This window comes from Thamnophis sirtalis, unplaced genomic scaffold, assembly GCF_051295495.1.
Source record: "Thamnophis sirtalis isolate CommonGarterSnake01/CBP01778 unplaced genomic scaffold, rThaSir2_p1.2 scaffold_3, whole genome shotgun sequence".
Lineage (NCBI taxonomy): Eukaryota > Metazoa > Chordata > Lepidosauria > Squamata > Natricidae > Thamnophis > Thamnophis sirtalis.
The window spans coordinates 19,729,480-19,744,320 of record NW_028261383.1 but is presented as its reverse complement, the minus strand read 5'-3'; the positions used below and the strand labels follow the sequence as shown (position 1 = coordinate 19,744,320).

At 46.8% G+C, this 14,841-nt stretch overlaps 1 protein-coding gene across 1 annotated transcript; it reads left to right on the top strand.

The window, feature by feature from the left end:
- Positions 1–720: 720 nt before the first annotated feature.
- LOC148047360 (uncharacterized) lies at positions 721–14,802 on the top strand. The gene is made up of 6 exons (XM_087711373.1): positions 721–921; positions 2,598–3,312; positions 5,504–5,582; positions 7,995–8,749; positions 10,161–10,260; positions 11,289–14,802. Exons 2-6 carry the CDS (start codon positions 2,743–2,745, stop codon positions 12,773–12,775), a joined length of 2,991 nt encoding a protein of 996 aa, XP_087567499.1. The 5' UTR covers positions 721–921; positions 2,598–2,742; the 3' UTR covers positions 12,776–14,802.
- Positions 14,803–14,841: the final 39 nt, after the last annotated feature.

The window sequence follows — 14,841 nt, the reverse complement described above, 5'->3', positions numbered from 1 at the left end:
ATTTGAGTCTCATCTTCAGGATCTGGCCTTCTTCTAAAGAGCAGTTAGAGTGGATCTCCTCTAGGACAGACTGGTTTGATCGCTTTGCAGTTCAAGGGACTCTCAGGAGTCTTCTCCAGCACCATATTTCGAATTTACTGATACATGTATAAAGTAGAGAGAATAGAATAGAATAGAATATTGGAATGAAGAATAGATTAGAAGGGAATATGTAGAGAGAATAGAATAGAATATTGGAATGAGGACTAGGATAGAATAGAATATTGGAATAAATAGAATAGAATATGTAGAGAGATAGAATAGAATATTGGAATGAATAGAGTATTGGAATGAAGACTAGAATAGAATATTGGAATAAAGAATAGAATAGAATATTGGAATGAAGACTAGAATAGAATATGTAGAGAGAATAGAATAGAATATTGGAATAAACAATATAATAGAATATGTAAATAGAATAGAATATTGGAATGAAGAGTGGAATAGAATATTGAAATGAAGAATAGAATATGTAGAGAATGGAATAGAATAGAATATTGGAATGAAGCATAGAATGGAATACAGTAGAGTATTGGAATGAAGACTAGAATAGAACTTTAATGTCACTTTAAATGTCTTTAAAGAAAAGAAGAAGAAAGTCTAATCTTTTTAAAAAAGCACTTTCGGGATAGGCGTGGCTGAAATTTCTCCTTCGCTCGTCTGGTTGAAAGCAACGCTTGCAGTGGCGGCGCCGTCCGGGAGGGGTCGCCCGCGGAAGGGCCGCCGGCTGCCGCGAAGCAAGGGGCGGGGACAGGCGGGAGCAGCTGCAGCCGCGCAGCCCCTCCGGTCAGCCGGGACTCCCCCCCCCAAGGCGCCCCCGGGCTTCCCCGCCCCCCCGGGTGGAACCCAGACGGGAGATCGGTGGCCTCTTTGCCGTTTGCGGTAAGGGGCTCCTGCGAGCTCTGCAGGGGGAGAGCTGGGGGGCTTCTTCCAAAATAGCGGGCGGAGCAAAAGGGAGGCCTCCCCTCCGTCCCGGGAAAGGCGCGCGCCTGCCCGCCTTCCAGCCCCGGTCCCGGAGCCTGCCTCGCATTGCATTTGCATTGCGTTGGGTTGCATTTAATTGCATTGCATTGGGTTGCATCGCATCCTTTGCTTTCCTTTCCAGCGCAAGGGGAGGGGGGGGTGTCGGTGGGCCGGGCACAACGGGGCTCCGGAGCGCGGAGAAGAAAGGGGAGATCTTCTCCATCTTCCTCCGTGTCGGGGGTGGGTGGGGGGCGCCGATGCAGGGCCGCCGCTGAGCTCTTGCACCCCGAATGTGTGTGTGCGCGCGCGCGCGCGTTTTTCTGTGGGTGTGTGCATGTGCACAACAAGCAGGGTGACACCCCCACCCCACCCCACCCCCGGGCTGGAAGCTAAGCCTTTGATTTTTGGGAGAGGAGAGCAGAAGCGGGCATGATTGGCTTCCCTCTTCCCCCAAATAAAGGGGTTGGGGAGACAGCTAACTTTTTTAAGCTACAGAAAGAACCGTTGTGTTGTTTTTTTTCTGGTTGGCGATTTCAAGTTTGCTGGAATAGGATGCCCGTTTAAAAGCATGGTCCTTTTAATGCACAAAAGTAGTAAAAATGTACATATTTGTGTGTCTATAAAGTGCCCCTAGGATGTTATTCCCCATGTGGGTGGGTAGGGTAGCTGCCCTGTGCCCTTTTCTCTAGCTTGGGAGAAGGACGAAAGTTGACTTAATCCTACAAAAATGAATCTTGGAAAAGCAAATGTCAATTTTCTTTTATCCTTCTTCACAGTCTCTAACCTGTTAGGCCAGCGGTCCCCGTATTTGCATTTTTTTATATTGCACCAAATCAGGGGTCCTCAAACTGGGATGAATAGTGCAATGAAAGCTTGTGTTGCTGCCCAGAGTCTCCCCCTTCAGGGTCTTTTTTTGTGGGTTGGAGGGGGGTGGTAGAAATTCTGACTTGGGGTCTGCTTCAGCCTCCTGATATGGGGCTATGGGCGAAGGCTGGAGGGAAGTGCCGCTGGTGGCGAAGAGCTGGAGGGCCTCGTTCCAGTGGGGCTGCATCATGGCCTGAAACTGGCTGACCATCTCAGCCCGCTGAGCCTCCAGGCGTCGGTACCTGGCCTTGCACTCCTGCAGGTCTTCCCTCTGCTTGGAAAGCCTATGCTCCTAGTCCTCAGTGAGGTGCTTCTACTGAGCCTCCTTCTCGGTCAGATCCAATTTGAACTGAGCCAGCTGTTTTGCCAACTCTTTCTGGTGGTGGCTGCTTAGCTCCAACAGCTGCTTCCTGTTGGGGCCCTAAGGAGCCCTAAGGGGGCGAGGGCTGGGAAGGGAGGGGCGAATAGAGGCTGGCGAGGCGCCCCTCAATGTGAGTGACATCGAGTCACTCGATGTGGCTAGGTGGTCATGCCACATCCAGTCACATGACCACCTAGCCACGCCCACCCAGCCAGTCATTAGGCAGCTCATATTAGTGGTCCGCGGAATTTAAAATTATGAATTTAGTGGCCCCCGAGGTCCCAAAGGACGGGGACTCCTGTGTTAGGCAGTCTTGCCCGATTGTGCTAAAAATGATCTAATCTGACAAATACACAACTCTGGTTTTCAGAAAGCAAACAGGCGAGAGAGCGTCAAAAAGAACTAGAAGAGGAGGGATCAGAAGAAGCAGAAAGACTTGGCTTTTCCATCCAGCCTGCAAAAGCAAAGCAACTTAGGAACCACTTGAAAAGATCAAAAGCGATCCGTTCAGTGGGATGGAGGAGCACTGGGGCACACAATGGGAGCCATTTCTCGAGACACAACCGACCTACCCAGATGGGAACCTGGAGGCTTCCCCCTGGAATGACCCCAAGGCCTTCCTGGCCTCCTTTGAGCAGGTGGCCACGGCCTGCCGGTGGCCCAGAGGAGAGTGGGTGGCCCAACTCCTGCCAGCCCTTTATGGAGAAGCTGAAGAGGCCTTTCAGAGCCTGGACACCATTCATCAAGAGGATTATGAGAACGTGAAGGTGGCCATCTTGAGGGGAGATGCTGTGAAAAGCGAGGCCCAGCGTCAACGTTTCAGGCAGTTCTACTGCCAGGAGGTGGAAGACCCACGAAAGGTTCAAAGCCATCTCCAGGAGCTTTGCCACCAATGGCTGAAGCCGGAGAGACACACCAAGGATCAGATTCTGGAGCTCTTGATCTTAGAGCAATTTTTGGCCAGCCTACCTCCAAAGCTTCAGGACTGGGTTCAGTCAAAGAGGCCGCAGACAAGTTCCCAGGCGATGGCCTTGATGGAGAACTTCCTTAGGAGCCAGCCAGAAGACAAATCCAAGCCGTATCGGGTATGGTTTTACAATTTAAATTCCTATTTACACTGGATGTTTTAAAAAGCCTATACTCACCCGTTAAAATGTGAGGTTTTTGGAATGTCAACTAATCAGACGTAAGATAAATCACTTCAGAATTTTTTTCCGGTTTTAACGTAACATATAAGCTGCACAGTTCTGTTGTAGAAAAGACGGGACGCAAAAGCCAGCTCTTCAGAGAAGGAAATGTTTATTGCGCAGGTTCAGAAAGAATGGCCTGAACCCTGAGTGAAAGTCAGGAAATTCCTTATATAGTTTATCGCTTTCAGCTAAAGCCATCTGTTAGTTTTGGAAGCACCCCTCAAGATTTGCCCTTGAGTTACAGCAATATTATGTCTACAGGAAGTCATAATACATAGGTCAGCCAAAGGACAGACATAGTATGTATTTTGAGGAACTAACAATATGTGTCTACTAACCAGATTAACAACCAAGCCAGCAAATAGGCTAAAATAGATGCTTCGCTTCAGCATATTTCATGTGCAGACTTCCTTCTAACCCGTGTCTAACCGCACCATGTCCTAAAAGCAAACCTTGCAATTTCTATATGGTTAAAGCTTAATATCATGAAACTCTAGTTTGGTTCAGGCTTGAGGCCTACTTTGGTTCAGCCTGCCCCCTCAGTTCAATTGAAAAACAAAGCGAAATCTTCTAGGGGGGAAAAACAAAAACAAAAACATACAATTAAGGTTGCAAATGGTGATTGTGTGATCAAGGGACACTGCAACCGGGTTGTAAGTGTGAACTTCGAGGACCAACCTCAACTAGGCCATCATAACTTTGACTACAGGTAGTCCTCAATCAATCAATCAGAATAGAGCTGGAAGGGATCTTGGAGGTCTTCTAGTGCAGCCCCCTGCTCAAACAGGAGACCCTATACCATTTCAGACAAGTGTCTGTGTACTCTCTTCTAAAAACCCTCCAGTGATGGAACAGCCACAAGGTGGCGCAGTGGTTAAATGCAGCACTGCAAGCTACTGCTAGATCAGCAGTTCAGCGGTTCAAATCCCACCGGCTCAGGGTTGACTCAGCCTTCCATCCTTCCGAGGTGGGTAAAATGAGGACCCAGATTGTTGGGGGCAATATGCTGACTCTCTGTAAACCGCTTAGAGAGGCCTGAAAGCCCTATGAAGCGGTATTTAAGTCTACTGCTATTGCTATTGCTATTCTGGAGGCAAGCTGTTCCCTTCGGTGCAGGGGTGTCAAACTCACATCATCACGGCAGCATCCCATGATGTATCGGGACTTTTCCCCCCTTCGCTTAAACCAGATGTCGGCATAGCCAGCTTGCGACACCTCCACCCCCCCCGAGCCAGGAGTTTGACAGTCCTGCTCTGCTTAGTTGTCCTCACTGTTAGGAAGTTTCTCCTTAATTCCAGGTTGCTTCTCTCCTTGATTAATTTCCATCCATTGTTTCTTGTCCTGCCGTCAGGTGCTTTGGAAAATAAATTAACCCCTTCCTCTTTGTGGCAGCCTGTCAGATACAGGGATTAATGCTATCATGTCCCCTCTAGTCTTTTTTCTCTCTCTAGACTAGACAAATCCAAATCCTGCAACTGTTCTTCATATGTTTTTGTTTCCAGGCCTTCTGAGTTACTCTTCCCTGCACTTTTTCCAAAGCCTCCACTTACGGCAGTTCCTTCAGTGACCGTTCAAAGTTACAATGAACAATGAAAAAAAAAAAGTAACTCATGAGCATGTTTCACACTTAACCACCCTTGCGAGCCGTGTGATCAAAATTCAGCCGCTTGGCAACTGACTCGCATTTATGACGGTTGCAGTGTCTTGGGGGTCATGTTAATCCACGTTTTGCGTCCTCCTAACAAGCGAAGTCGCTGGGGGAGACGGATTGACTTCACAACCGTGTTAGTAACTTAACAACTGACGTGATTCACTTAACCCCTGCAGCAAGAAAAGTTGTAAAATGGGGCAAGGCTCACTGAACAGATGTCCCCTTTAACAACAAAAATGTTGTGGTCGTAAGTCAAGGACTAGTTGCTGAATAGTCATGGGTCAAGGACTACTTGCAGCTAAGTTGGTCTTGATGAGCGTCATAAAAGCCAAGGACCTGCTGTGTGTGTGTGTGTGTGTGTGTGTGTGTGTGTGTGTGTGTGTGTGTGTGTGTCAAAATCAGCTTTTCTGAGTGAAACTCTGTTCCCTATTTCAGGAGCCATTGAAAGGGAAGCATGTGATTTTCTTACACGAAGAAGGCTCTGTGGAGACTGGGAACAGTGAACATGTGGCAGGTAAGGATTATCCTGAAATATAAGAAACAGTATACAAATACAGTGTTTCTCAGCTCTGTTTTATATAAATAAATACCGTATTTTTCAGACTATAAGACGCACCAGTGTATAAGATGCCCCAAGATTTCAAAGAGGTCCTGTTAGGTAAGCTCCCCGTTGGGAGAGCGAGTACGTTCAGCGAAGCGTTGTTAGAGTTGTGTTGGAGAACACACAAACCAGCATACAGAGACACTGCAGTTTAAACAGGCTTTTACTTTTGTGGAAATAGAGGTATCAGAGTCCATCAAACAGTCCAAGTCATACACGGATAAGACAGTCAGTCATCAATGTCTTTCAGTTAAGGGATAATCCAAATAACATCGTCCAGTAACATATAATCAGTCCAGTAAATCAAGGTTTGCTACCAGTTGCAAAACTTACAATAGCTCACGGCACTTCCAGAACAGCCCAGCATCTAACAAAGAGAGAGAGATATATATATCAGAATTATATTCCTAACAGGTACCGCATTTTTCAGAGTATAAGACGCACCAAGGTTTTGAAAAGGCAATTTTTTTAAAAAAAGGTTTTTGCTCTGCGCAAACCTCCCAAAAAGGGACCGTTTTTCGCGAAAACTGGTCTGTTTCCCCCCCCCCAAAAGGCATGAATAGCCTTTAGGGGACTTGCAGAGTGCTCCTGGGGGGTGCCCCCCCAAAAAATGAGCAAAAAAAGGCCAGTTTTTTGCAAAAACTGGCCCTTTTTTGTCAAACAAATTGCACGCATAGCCTTTAGGAGGATTATAGAGTGCTCCTGGGAGCTGCGGGGGGGGGGGCAAAATTGAGCTAAAAAGGGCCCGTTTTTCACTCATTTCTGCCCTCCCCAGCCCCCAGGAGGACTCTGAAAGCCGCCTACAGGCTCTGCACAGCCATTTTGGTGAAGGGACGGGGCTTTGGGAGGCAAAAAATGCTGTATTCAGTGTATAAGACGCACCCAGATTTTCAGCCTCTTTTTTGAGGAAAAAAGGTGTGTCTTATACTCCGAAAAATATAGTAAGTAAGAAAAAAAGTGTTTGTCTTCCCCAGCCCCCAGAAACACTCTGCAAACACTCACCAAAACGGGAGCATTTTTCCCTTCCCCCAGTCCTGCTGAAGCCTGCATAGTGCTTCTGGGGGATGGAGGAAAGCAAAAACACCCCCATTATTGAATTGAATTGAATTTATTTCATTTATATGTCGCCCTTTTCCCCGAAGGGGACTCAGGGCGGCTCACAATCCAAGTCAAGGGAAGGGGTACAAATAAAGAATAAAAAAGACGAACAAAACAATACACAATTTAAAAAGCACACAACAACCATACCATTCGAGAAGGGGGGTAAAAACTCTTTAGCCCCAGGCCTGTCGGAATAGCCAGGTTTTAAGGGCTTTGCGGAAGGCCTGGAGGGTGGTGAGGGTTCGAATCTCCACGGGGAGTTCGTTCCAGAGAGTCGGAGCAGCCACAGAGAAGGCTCTCCTCCGGGTAGTCGCCAGTCGACACTGGCCGGCGGATGGAATTCGGAGGAGGCCTAATCTGTGGGATCTAATCGGTCTATTGGAGGTAATTGGCAGCAGGCGGTCTCTCAAGTACCCAGGTCCAATATTATGGTGAAAAACAGCTCTTTTTTGCCCATTTTTTGCAAAAATGGGATGCAGGGATGGGGCTTCAGGAGGCCAAAAATGACTGTATTCGGTGTATAAGACGCACCAACATTTCCACGATCTTTTTTTGGGGGGGGGGGGAGTGTGTCTGAAAAATATGGTAAATAAATAAAGCTTTTTGCATCCCCTCAGCTCCCCTTCTAGCCATTTAATTTAATGGATTTTTAATTTAATCTGCATCCTTTTGACAAGTAAAGTCATTGGAAAATAGGAGGAGGAAGGTGTGTTGGATATACAGTATTTGTTACTTTATTTATTTGTAAAGTAAGTTATTTATAAAGACAAATTATGATGGTTTAAAGCAGTGATGGCAAACCTTTTTGGCACCAAGTGCTCAAACTGGAACGCGTGTGCCGGAAACCGGAAGACCAGCTGGCCGGCACGCATGCCCCCAGAGAGGGCTCGGTATGTGCCACCTCTGGCATACGTGCCACCGGTACGCCATCATGGGTTTAAAGCATGAAAATTGCGATATAAAAACTTCAAACTCAAAAGAGGAATTGTGAATGTCACAGTCTTGAAACAAAACCACTTTTCCCAAAAGTTTTGAGACTAAAAGAAAACTCATCCACTCTAAACATCCAATTGCGTGTGTGGCTATCTTGTTTTTTTTTAAGCAGTTGTCCCCTGCTTTCTATTATTTAATGTTCATTATCTAATTATTATTATTTTCATACTGTGCTGTATCTCTAAATGCCCTGGGAAAAGCGATCTCATCTTGAATGTATTCCAACTCTAGGTTTTAGAGGGCAGCGGATGGAGAAAATGAGGAAAGAAGAAAAAGCGGGAAGTCCAAAGTCGGAAGCGGAAACAGGGGGTGGAAAACTGCCAGTTACCGCTCAGTCTGAGTCCGAGCGACAACCGGAATGGGCAGCATCTCCGAAGAACAAAAATGATCCGTTTGTGGGGGTGGCCGAGAGCTGGGAAATCCAGTGGCAGCGCTTTCTCCAGACATCACAACCCCCTCCCAATGGATGGAAGAATCCGATGAGGTCAGAGGATTCCCCCTGGGGAAACCCCAAGGCCTTCCTCCTCTCCTTTGAGCAAGTGGCCAATGCTTGCCGCTGGCCTAGGGAAGAATGGGCCACCCAGCTCTTCCCAGCCTTGAGCGAAGAAGCGGACGAGGCCGTTCAAAACCTGGAAATCCAAGAGCGAGAAGACTATGGCAAAGTGAAGGCGGCCATCTTGCGAGGGGAGACCCTGAAGACGGAGATGCAACGGCAGCATTTTCGGCAGTTCTGCTGCCAGGAATTGGGAGACCCCCGGAGGCTTTATGGCCAGCTCCACCGGCTGTGTCTCCAATGGCTGAAGCCAGAGAGACACACCAAGGAACAGATCCTGGAGCTGCTGATCCTGGAGCAGTTCTTGGTCAGCCTCCCACCGGACCTCCGGAGCTGGATCCGAGCGGGAAGGCCAGACACGTGTTCCCAGGCGGTGGCCCTGGTGGAGGACTTCCTATCAAGTCTGCAGGAGGCCAAATCTGGATCCTGTCAGGTAGGTTCTGAATTCCAGAACTGACAGTACAGAATCTGGATTAGGCCTGCATATAATCCGATGCAAAGGCGTTGCATTCATAATACAGAAGGCTGAAAGCCAGCTTTTTTTTTTAATTGAATTTTTTTGGGAAAAAAAGGCTTTTACAAATATTTACCTCCTGTTTGAGCAGGGGATTGGACTAGAAGACCTCCAAGGCCCCTTCCAACTCTGTTATCCTGTTTTCCAGCTTTGGGAAGGTCAAACTGTTATATAGGAACTGTTCTGAACCCCCCCCCCCCCCCCGGTATGATGAGTCACACCAACACAAGGTTACTGTTAGCCAATTTATTCACAGTAATTACTCAAAGACAAGACTTTGGCAGCAACCCAGACTCCCACAGATAAGAAATACACACAAGAGCTTCTCCAGCTTTAGTAAAACGGTTGTGTCCTGCAAAAGTTCTCCTCCCAAAGTCTCTTCTTATATACTCTCTTGGGAGGAGCCTAATCACAACCACCTGGGCCTAATTATCTTCTATGTCTCCGTAATTGCTGCATGCGCTTATTTGCCCATCTTTGCCTGGCGTCCGAGACCAACTCCCTTTGCTCCTCCCCACTGCTCCAGGGCCTGACGTCTTCACAACTGCTCCAGGCCCTGACGTCAGGGACAAACTCCCTTTGGCTTTCACCGCTGCTCCATGCCTCAGGCGCCTCCTGGTGGCCAACCAACCTCTCTGGTCCCTGCTCGGAGTCTGAACCCTGTCCAGGGTCCTCCACATCTTCCAGAGCCGACTCAGAGGGTCCCTCACTATCGGAGTCTGTCGGCAGCTCCAACGGTTCCTGCTGGGCCACAACAGGGAACTATGAGAGATTTAACATGCTGCATACACCTACTCCTTGCTTAAAGTCTACTCACTTAATGGGTGCTTGAAAACCTCCCCAAAAGGTACTTAGGACCCAGTTTTGAAGTTGACCTCCCCCTGTCGCCCCCTCCCCGTGGTAACATCATTGGGTTTTGGAGCTTGAAACCTGGCCCTTCATCGCCCTTTACAGTATCCGGAGGTCATGTTACCACAATTTTTGTTGGGGGCTGGGTTGTTGTTGTTGTGTTTTGTTTACTTCTGATTTTCTGCAAAAATCAACCTTTTGGACAAAACAGATTCACTTGCAAATCACTCTGTTTGCTAAATGACTGTTGCAAAAGAGCAATAAAATTGGGCACAGTTACATGATCTGTTCAATGACCACGTCAACTTCTTACAACTATGATTCCCTGCTCAATTGTGATCACAGCTTGAGGATTACCTAAACTGGGTAATGGATCCTGTCTGATTCTGGGCAGCCCTTCGATGGATAAGGAAGCGACTTGAGTTTTCCTTTTTATAGCAAAATCTCCCTCTGAATGGTTCTGTCTGCCTCCCTGTTTCAGGAGCTGTTGAAGGATGACCCTGTGGATTTTGATCCTGGAGAGGAAGAACTCTTGGAAACAATGAAGAGGGAAAGAGTTGAGATGGAGATCAGCATGTTGGGTAAGGATTCCCAGGGCATGTATAGGAAATGTATGAATGTGACAAAAGAAATTGAATATGTAAGATTTTACATACAGGACAGATCTGGCCAAGATCTCACCAGTTAAACCAGGCTGATACTAGGGGGTTCTTGGTGCTCTTTGAACTTAGTGCTACTTTACACTGTTTATATTGTAATTTTATTTACACACAATTGGTTTTCCGTTGTTTTATTTCTTGCACACTCCCAAATGTCATTAATTACTTGGGGTATGGTTCTTATCAACGATCAGATGTGTTCTGAACTAGGCTTCCCCAAAAAGCACGAAGCAGAATCCTGGTCCCTACAAAACCCCTTTTATTAAACAAATGTGAATTCCTCTCATTCACATTCAGCAAAGGCCTGGCAGTCTTTCAAAGGTGAAGTTATGACCACAGACCTTATCTAGCTTGGAAAGCTGCCATGTACTGTAAATATTTTCCAAATGAGTTGCTGTGGAAGGAAAGACCGGGCACAGAGTCTCTGAGATTCACGGACAGATCTTCACACTCCTGAAACAAACGAATGAACGAACGAATGAATTGTTTCCTGCAAAAGCCCACTCCCCTTTCGCTCCTCTTTTATTTCCTATGGGAGGGGCCATTCACCTTCCACCTGGGGCTTTACTCCCAAGTCAACCCTGATTTCTGAGTTGTTATTTTCTTCTGGCAGCTCTGGGCATGCGTGCACTGGGAACAGGCTCCAGCTGTTCTTCTGCTTCCCTGCTGTCTAGCTCCGTAGGCGCCTGATCACTGACAAACGGCCCCAGCCCCCTCTCTGCCTCCGACGCAGAGCCCTTGTCCGAGCCTTCCCCAGCCTCCAAGACTGGCCCAAGCTCATCACTTTCCGACTCTGCTGCCAGCTCTGCTGACCGCTGGCAGGCCACAACAAGACATTCAGTAGAGTGAAACACGTTGGAAGAAAATTCCAACTAAAAGGATGTTAAAGGCATTGTGAAAATAAGTATCCAAGGCATAGTTTTAAAATATATATATATCTTTCTCCGCAGGTAACGGATGGGAAAGTGGAGTCAAGATGGACGATTCTTTGGATGAAGATGAAAATTTGGAGGCAACATACGGGGCAGATTCCCCAAGACGCCCTATGAATCCGATGTTACACTTCGAGTCAAAACAGCAGACCCAGGAGACACCCACAGAGGATGAGAAGGAACGCCTTTTGTTGGCAAAAAGATTTTCTACTGCTGTTATTGGAAAGACCAATTTATCCAGCAGGGATAAAACGCCTTTGTTCTCGAAGTATGGTCGGAAATATCACTACAGAGTGGAACTCGACATGATCGATTCCTCGGAGGACTTTGAAGAATGGCCTAGCTCCGAGGAAGATGTTCAATATTTTTCCGACTTCTGCGGAAAGGAAGAAAATAGAAGAGTCGAGAAAAAGTGTAAGTTTTCTGCGAAGAGAAACGGGAATCGGTTGGACAGATATCAGTGTAGTTATCTAGAAGAAGAACACGACCGTTCTCTTGAGTACGTGAAAACCTTCAGTAATGCAAACGCAGTAAATATTCAGCCCCCTGACGATGCTGAAAGGAAAGTGTATGAATGTTCTCAGTGCGGAAAACAATTTGGTAAATTTAGTCAGTGGAGCCAACATCAGAAAATCCACACCGGAGAAAAGCCGTACGTATGTTCCCATTGTGGAAAGTCGTTTAATCAAGCAGGAAATCTGAAGACCCACCAGAACATTCATACCGGAGAGAGACCCTACAGATGTTCCCAATGTGGGAAAAGCTTCAACCAGGCAGGGAATCTGAAGACCCACCAAAAAATCCATACCGGAGAGAGACCCTACAAATGTCCTCAGTGTGGGAAAAGCTTCACCCGAGGGATCCTTTTGAAGATACATCAAAGAATGCACACTGGAGAAACACTGTACAAATGTTCCGAGTGCGGGAAAGGATTCAATGAGATGCGGAACTTGAAAAGACACCAGAGAATTCATACCGGAGAGAAACCTCACAGATGTTCCCAGTGTGGGAAATGCTTCACCGAGGCAGATGTCCTGAAGATACACCAAAGGACACACACCGGAGAGAGGCCGTACAAATGTTCGGAGTGTGGGAAATGCTTCAACAAATCGGGAACTTTGCGGAGACATCAAAGAATTCACACCGGGGAGAGACCCTACAAATGTTCTCAGTGTGGGAAAGGTTTCAACCAGATGGGAACGTTGAAAAAACACCAGAGGCTTCACCCGGGCGAGAAACACTACAAATGTTCCCAAATCCACGCGGCAATTTATATCGGCGAGAAGCCGCACAAGTGCTCTGATTGCGGGAAATGTTTCCGACAGGCCGGACTTCTGAAGAGGCATCAAAGAATTCATACCGGCGAGAGACCCTACCGATGTTCTCAGTGTGGGAAATGGTTCAATCAATCAGGAACTTTGAAAAGACACCAGAGGATTCATACCGGAGACAAACCACACCAGTTCCTTAGCGGTAGAAATACACCTGTCAAGGAAGTGACTTGAAGAACTATCTGGAAATTCGTATTTTGGGAAAAAGCCACAGGTGTAACTAAAACCTAGTGGGGGGAAATCTCCGTGATCGGGATGTAGTAATTGAAAGATACAATCCATTGAAAACTAAAGAGCGGCAGTAGAATAGAAAAAAAGAGTTTTAGTGTACGATTGGAATAAAGGCAGGGCGTCCTTGACTTTTAACCACAATTGGTTGCAATTGGCATTTCAGTTGCTAAGGAACACGGTCAACCATATGACCGGATCTGATTTTACAACTCTTTTTTAACCATGATTGTTAAGTAAATCTGGCTTCCCCAATTGACTTCACTTGTGGGAAGGTCACACATGGCAATCGCGAGACATTGCAACTGTCATAAAGATGTCAAGCGACTGAATTATGAATGTGTGATTGAGGGATGGTTGTAAGTCACTTTTTCCAAAACCGCCGCAAGTTGAAACTGTCGTTAAAGGAATGGTTATAGTTCAAAGATTAATTGTAAAATCAATAGAAACATTATTGTCCTCCATTTCTCGCCCAAATTAGAATGGAATAGAATAGAGTAGAATAGAATAGAAACAGTTGAAGGGACTTTGGAGGTCTTCTAGTCCAAATTATGGGTGAGAGATGGAGGACAATTATGAATTATGTAGATTATGCTTTCTGGAAGCAGAGAGAGTTCTGAAAGAAAATGTGGAGTTGAATTCAACTTAATTGATTGGAGCTTTTGAAAAGAAAACAGAAGGGCCACTGCACATTTCAAATCCATCAGTGGACGCCATACAGAATAAAAGGACTTGTGTCCTTTCATTCCAGAGAATCAAACATGAAGTCATGAGCTGAATGCTAGGACAAAAACTCCAAAACATTCATTAGTGGTAGAGTAATTGGATCAATTTTGCAACGAGACGATGGGATACTCTTCACTAGAGGTGGCCACTTATCATGGACCCTAATTGGGACTCTTGCACGGAGCCAAGGTTGGACTCGGTGATCTTGGCGACTCTTTCCGGCTCTGCTTCCCTCATTCTTGACAAGACCAAATAACCGTGAGTTTGGGGCTCACCGTACCTGGCGGCTTGCCATCTTTATTGCAGCTGGAGGTTCTTCTGGACTCACAACCTTCTGGACTCGCCACATCCTGCTCAACAAGCGAGCAGCACACGGTTAGGAGGACCTTTGTGCATTGGTCACATTTTTTCCAACCCTGCTCGCAATTGGTCATGCCTTACACGTCTCTTGATTGGGCTGTTGGCCGTGAACTCTAGTGGGGGCTGCTGCATGGGCTGTCCGGCCTCCCATGATCCTTCAGGGCGCTGCTCGTCATTGTTAAAGCCCTACCTAGCATGGGGCCCGGTTTCATTCGCAGGGACTGCCTATCCCTGCTTCTCCCCTACATCTGCCAGGGTGGGCACGCTCAGTTAAGCAACCCTTCAGTTAAGAGCCGAGGTGGCGCAGTGGTTAGAGTGCAGTACTGCAGGCCACTTCAGCTGATTTATTAGCTGCAGTTCGGCGGTTCAAATCTCACCGGCTCAAGGTTGACTCAGCCTTCCATCCTTCCGAGGTGGGTGAAATGAGGACCCAGACTGTGGGGGCGATATGCTGACTCTGTAAACCGCTTAGAGAGGGCTGAAAGCCCTATGAAGCGGTATATAAGTCTAACTGCTATTGCTTAAACAGTGTTTCCTGCTGGGGACACGGAAGCATCCCTTTGTCCTAGCACCTGCCTTATGGAATAGTCTCCGGCTCCTTCAAGATACAGATGATCGACCTTGACCTACAGGAAAGCAGTGAGGACCTGGCTTTCTATCCCAGGATTTTGATGGCATCAGCGAGATGTGGTTGGTTGATTGATGGAAGCAACTTCTATCTGTGTCCCTGATGTAGTTTTACATGTTTGTTTTGTTTTGATCCTATTGTGTTTTTCGCTCTTGTGCGCCACCTAGTGTCTTTTCTAATAGAAGGGTGGCTATGTGAGTTTGTTTAAGAAATAAAACTTTTTTTTGGTAATAAATAAATGAATAAATTTCCCACTGGACAGAGAATGTTTAAATATTACCGAGGTAATGGCTACAAG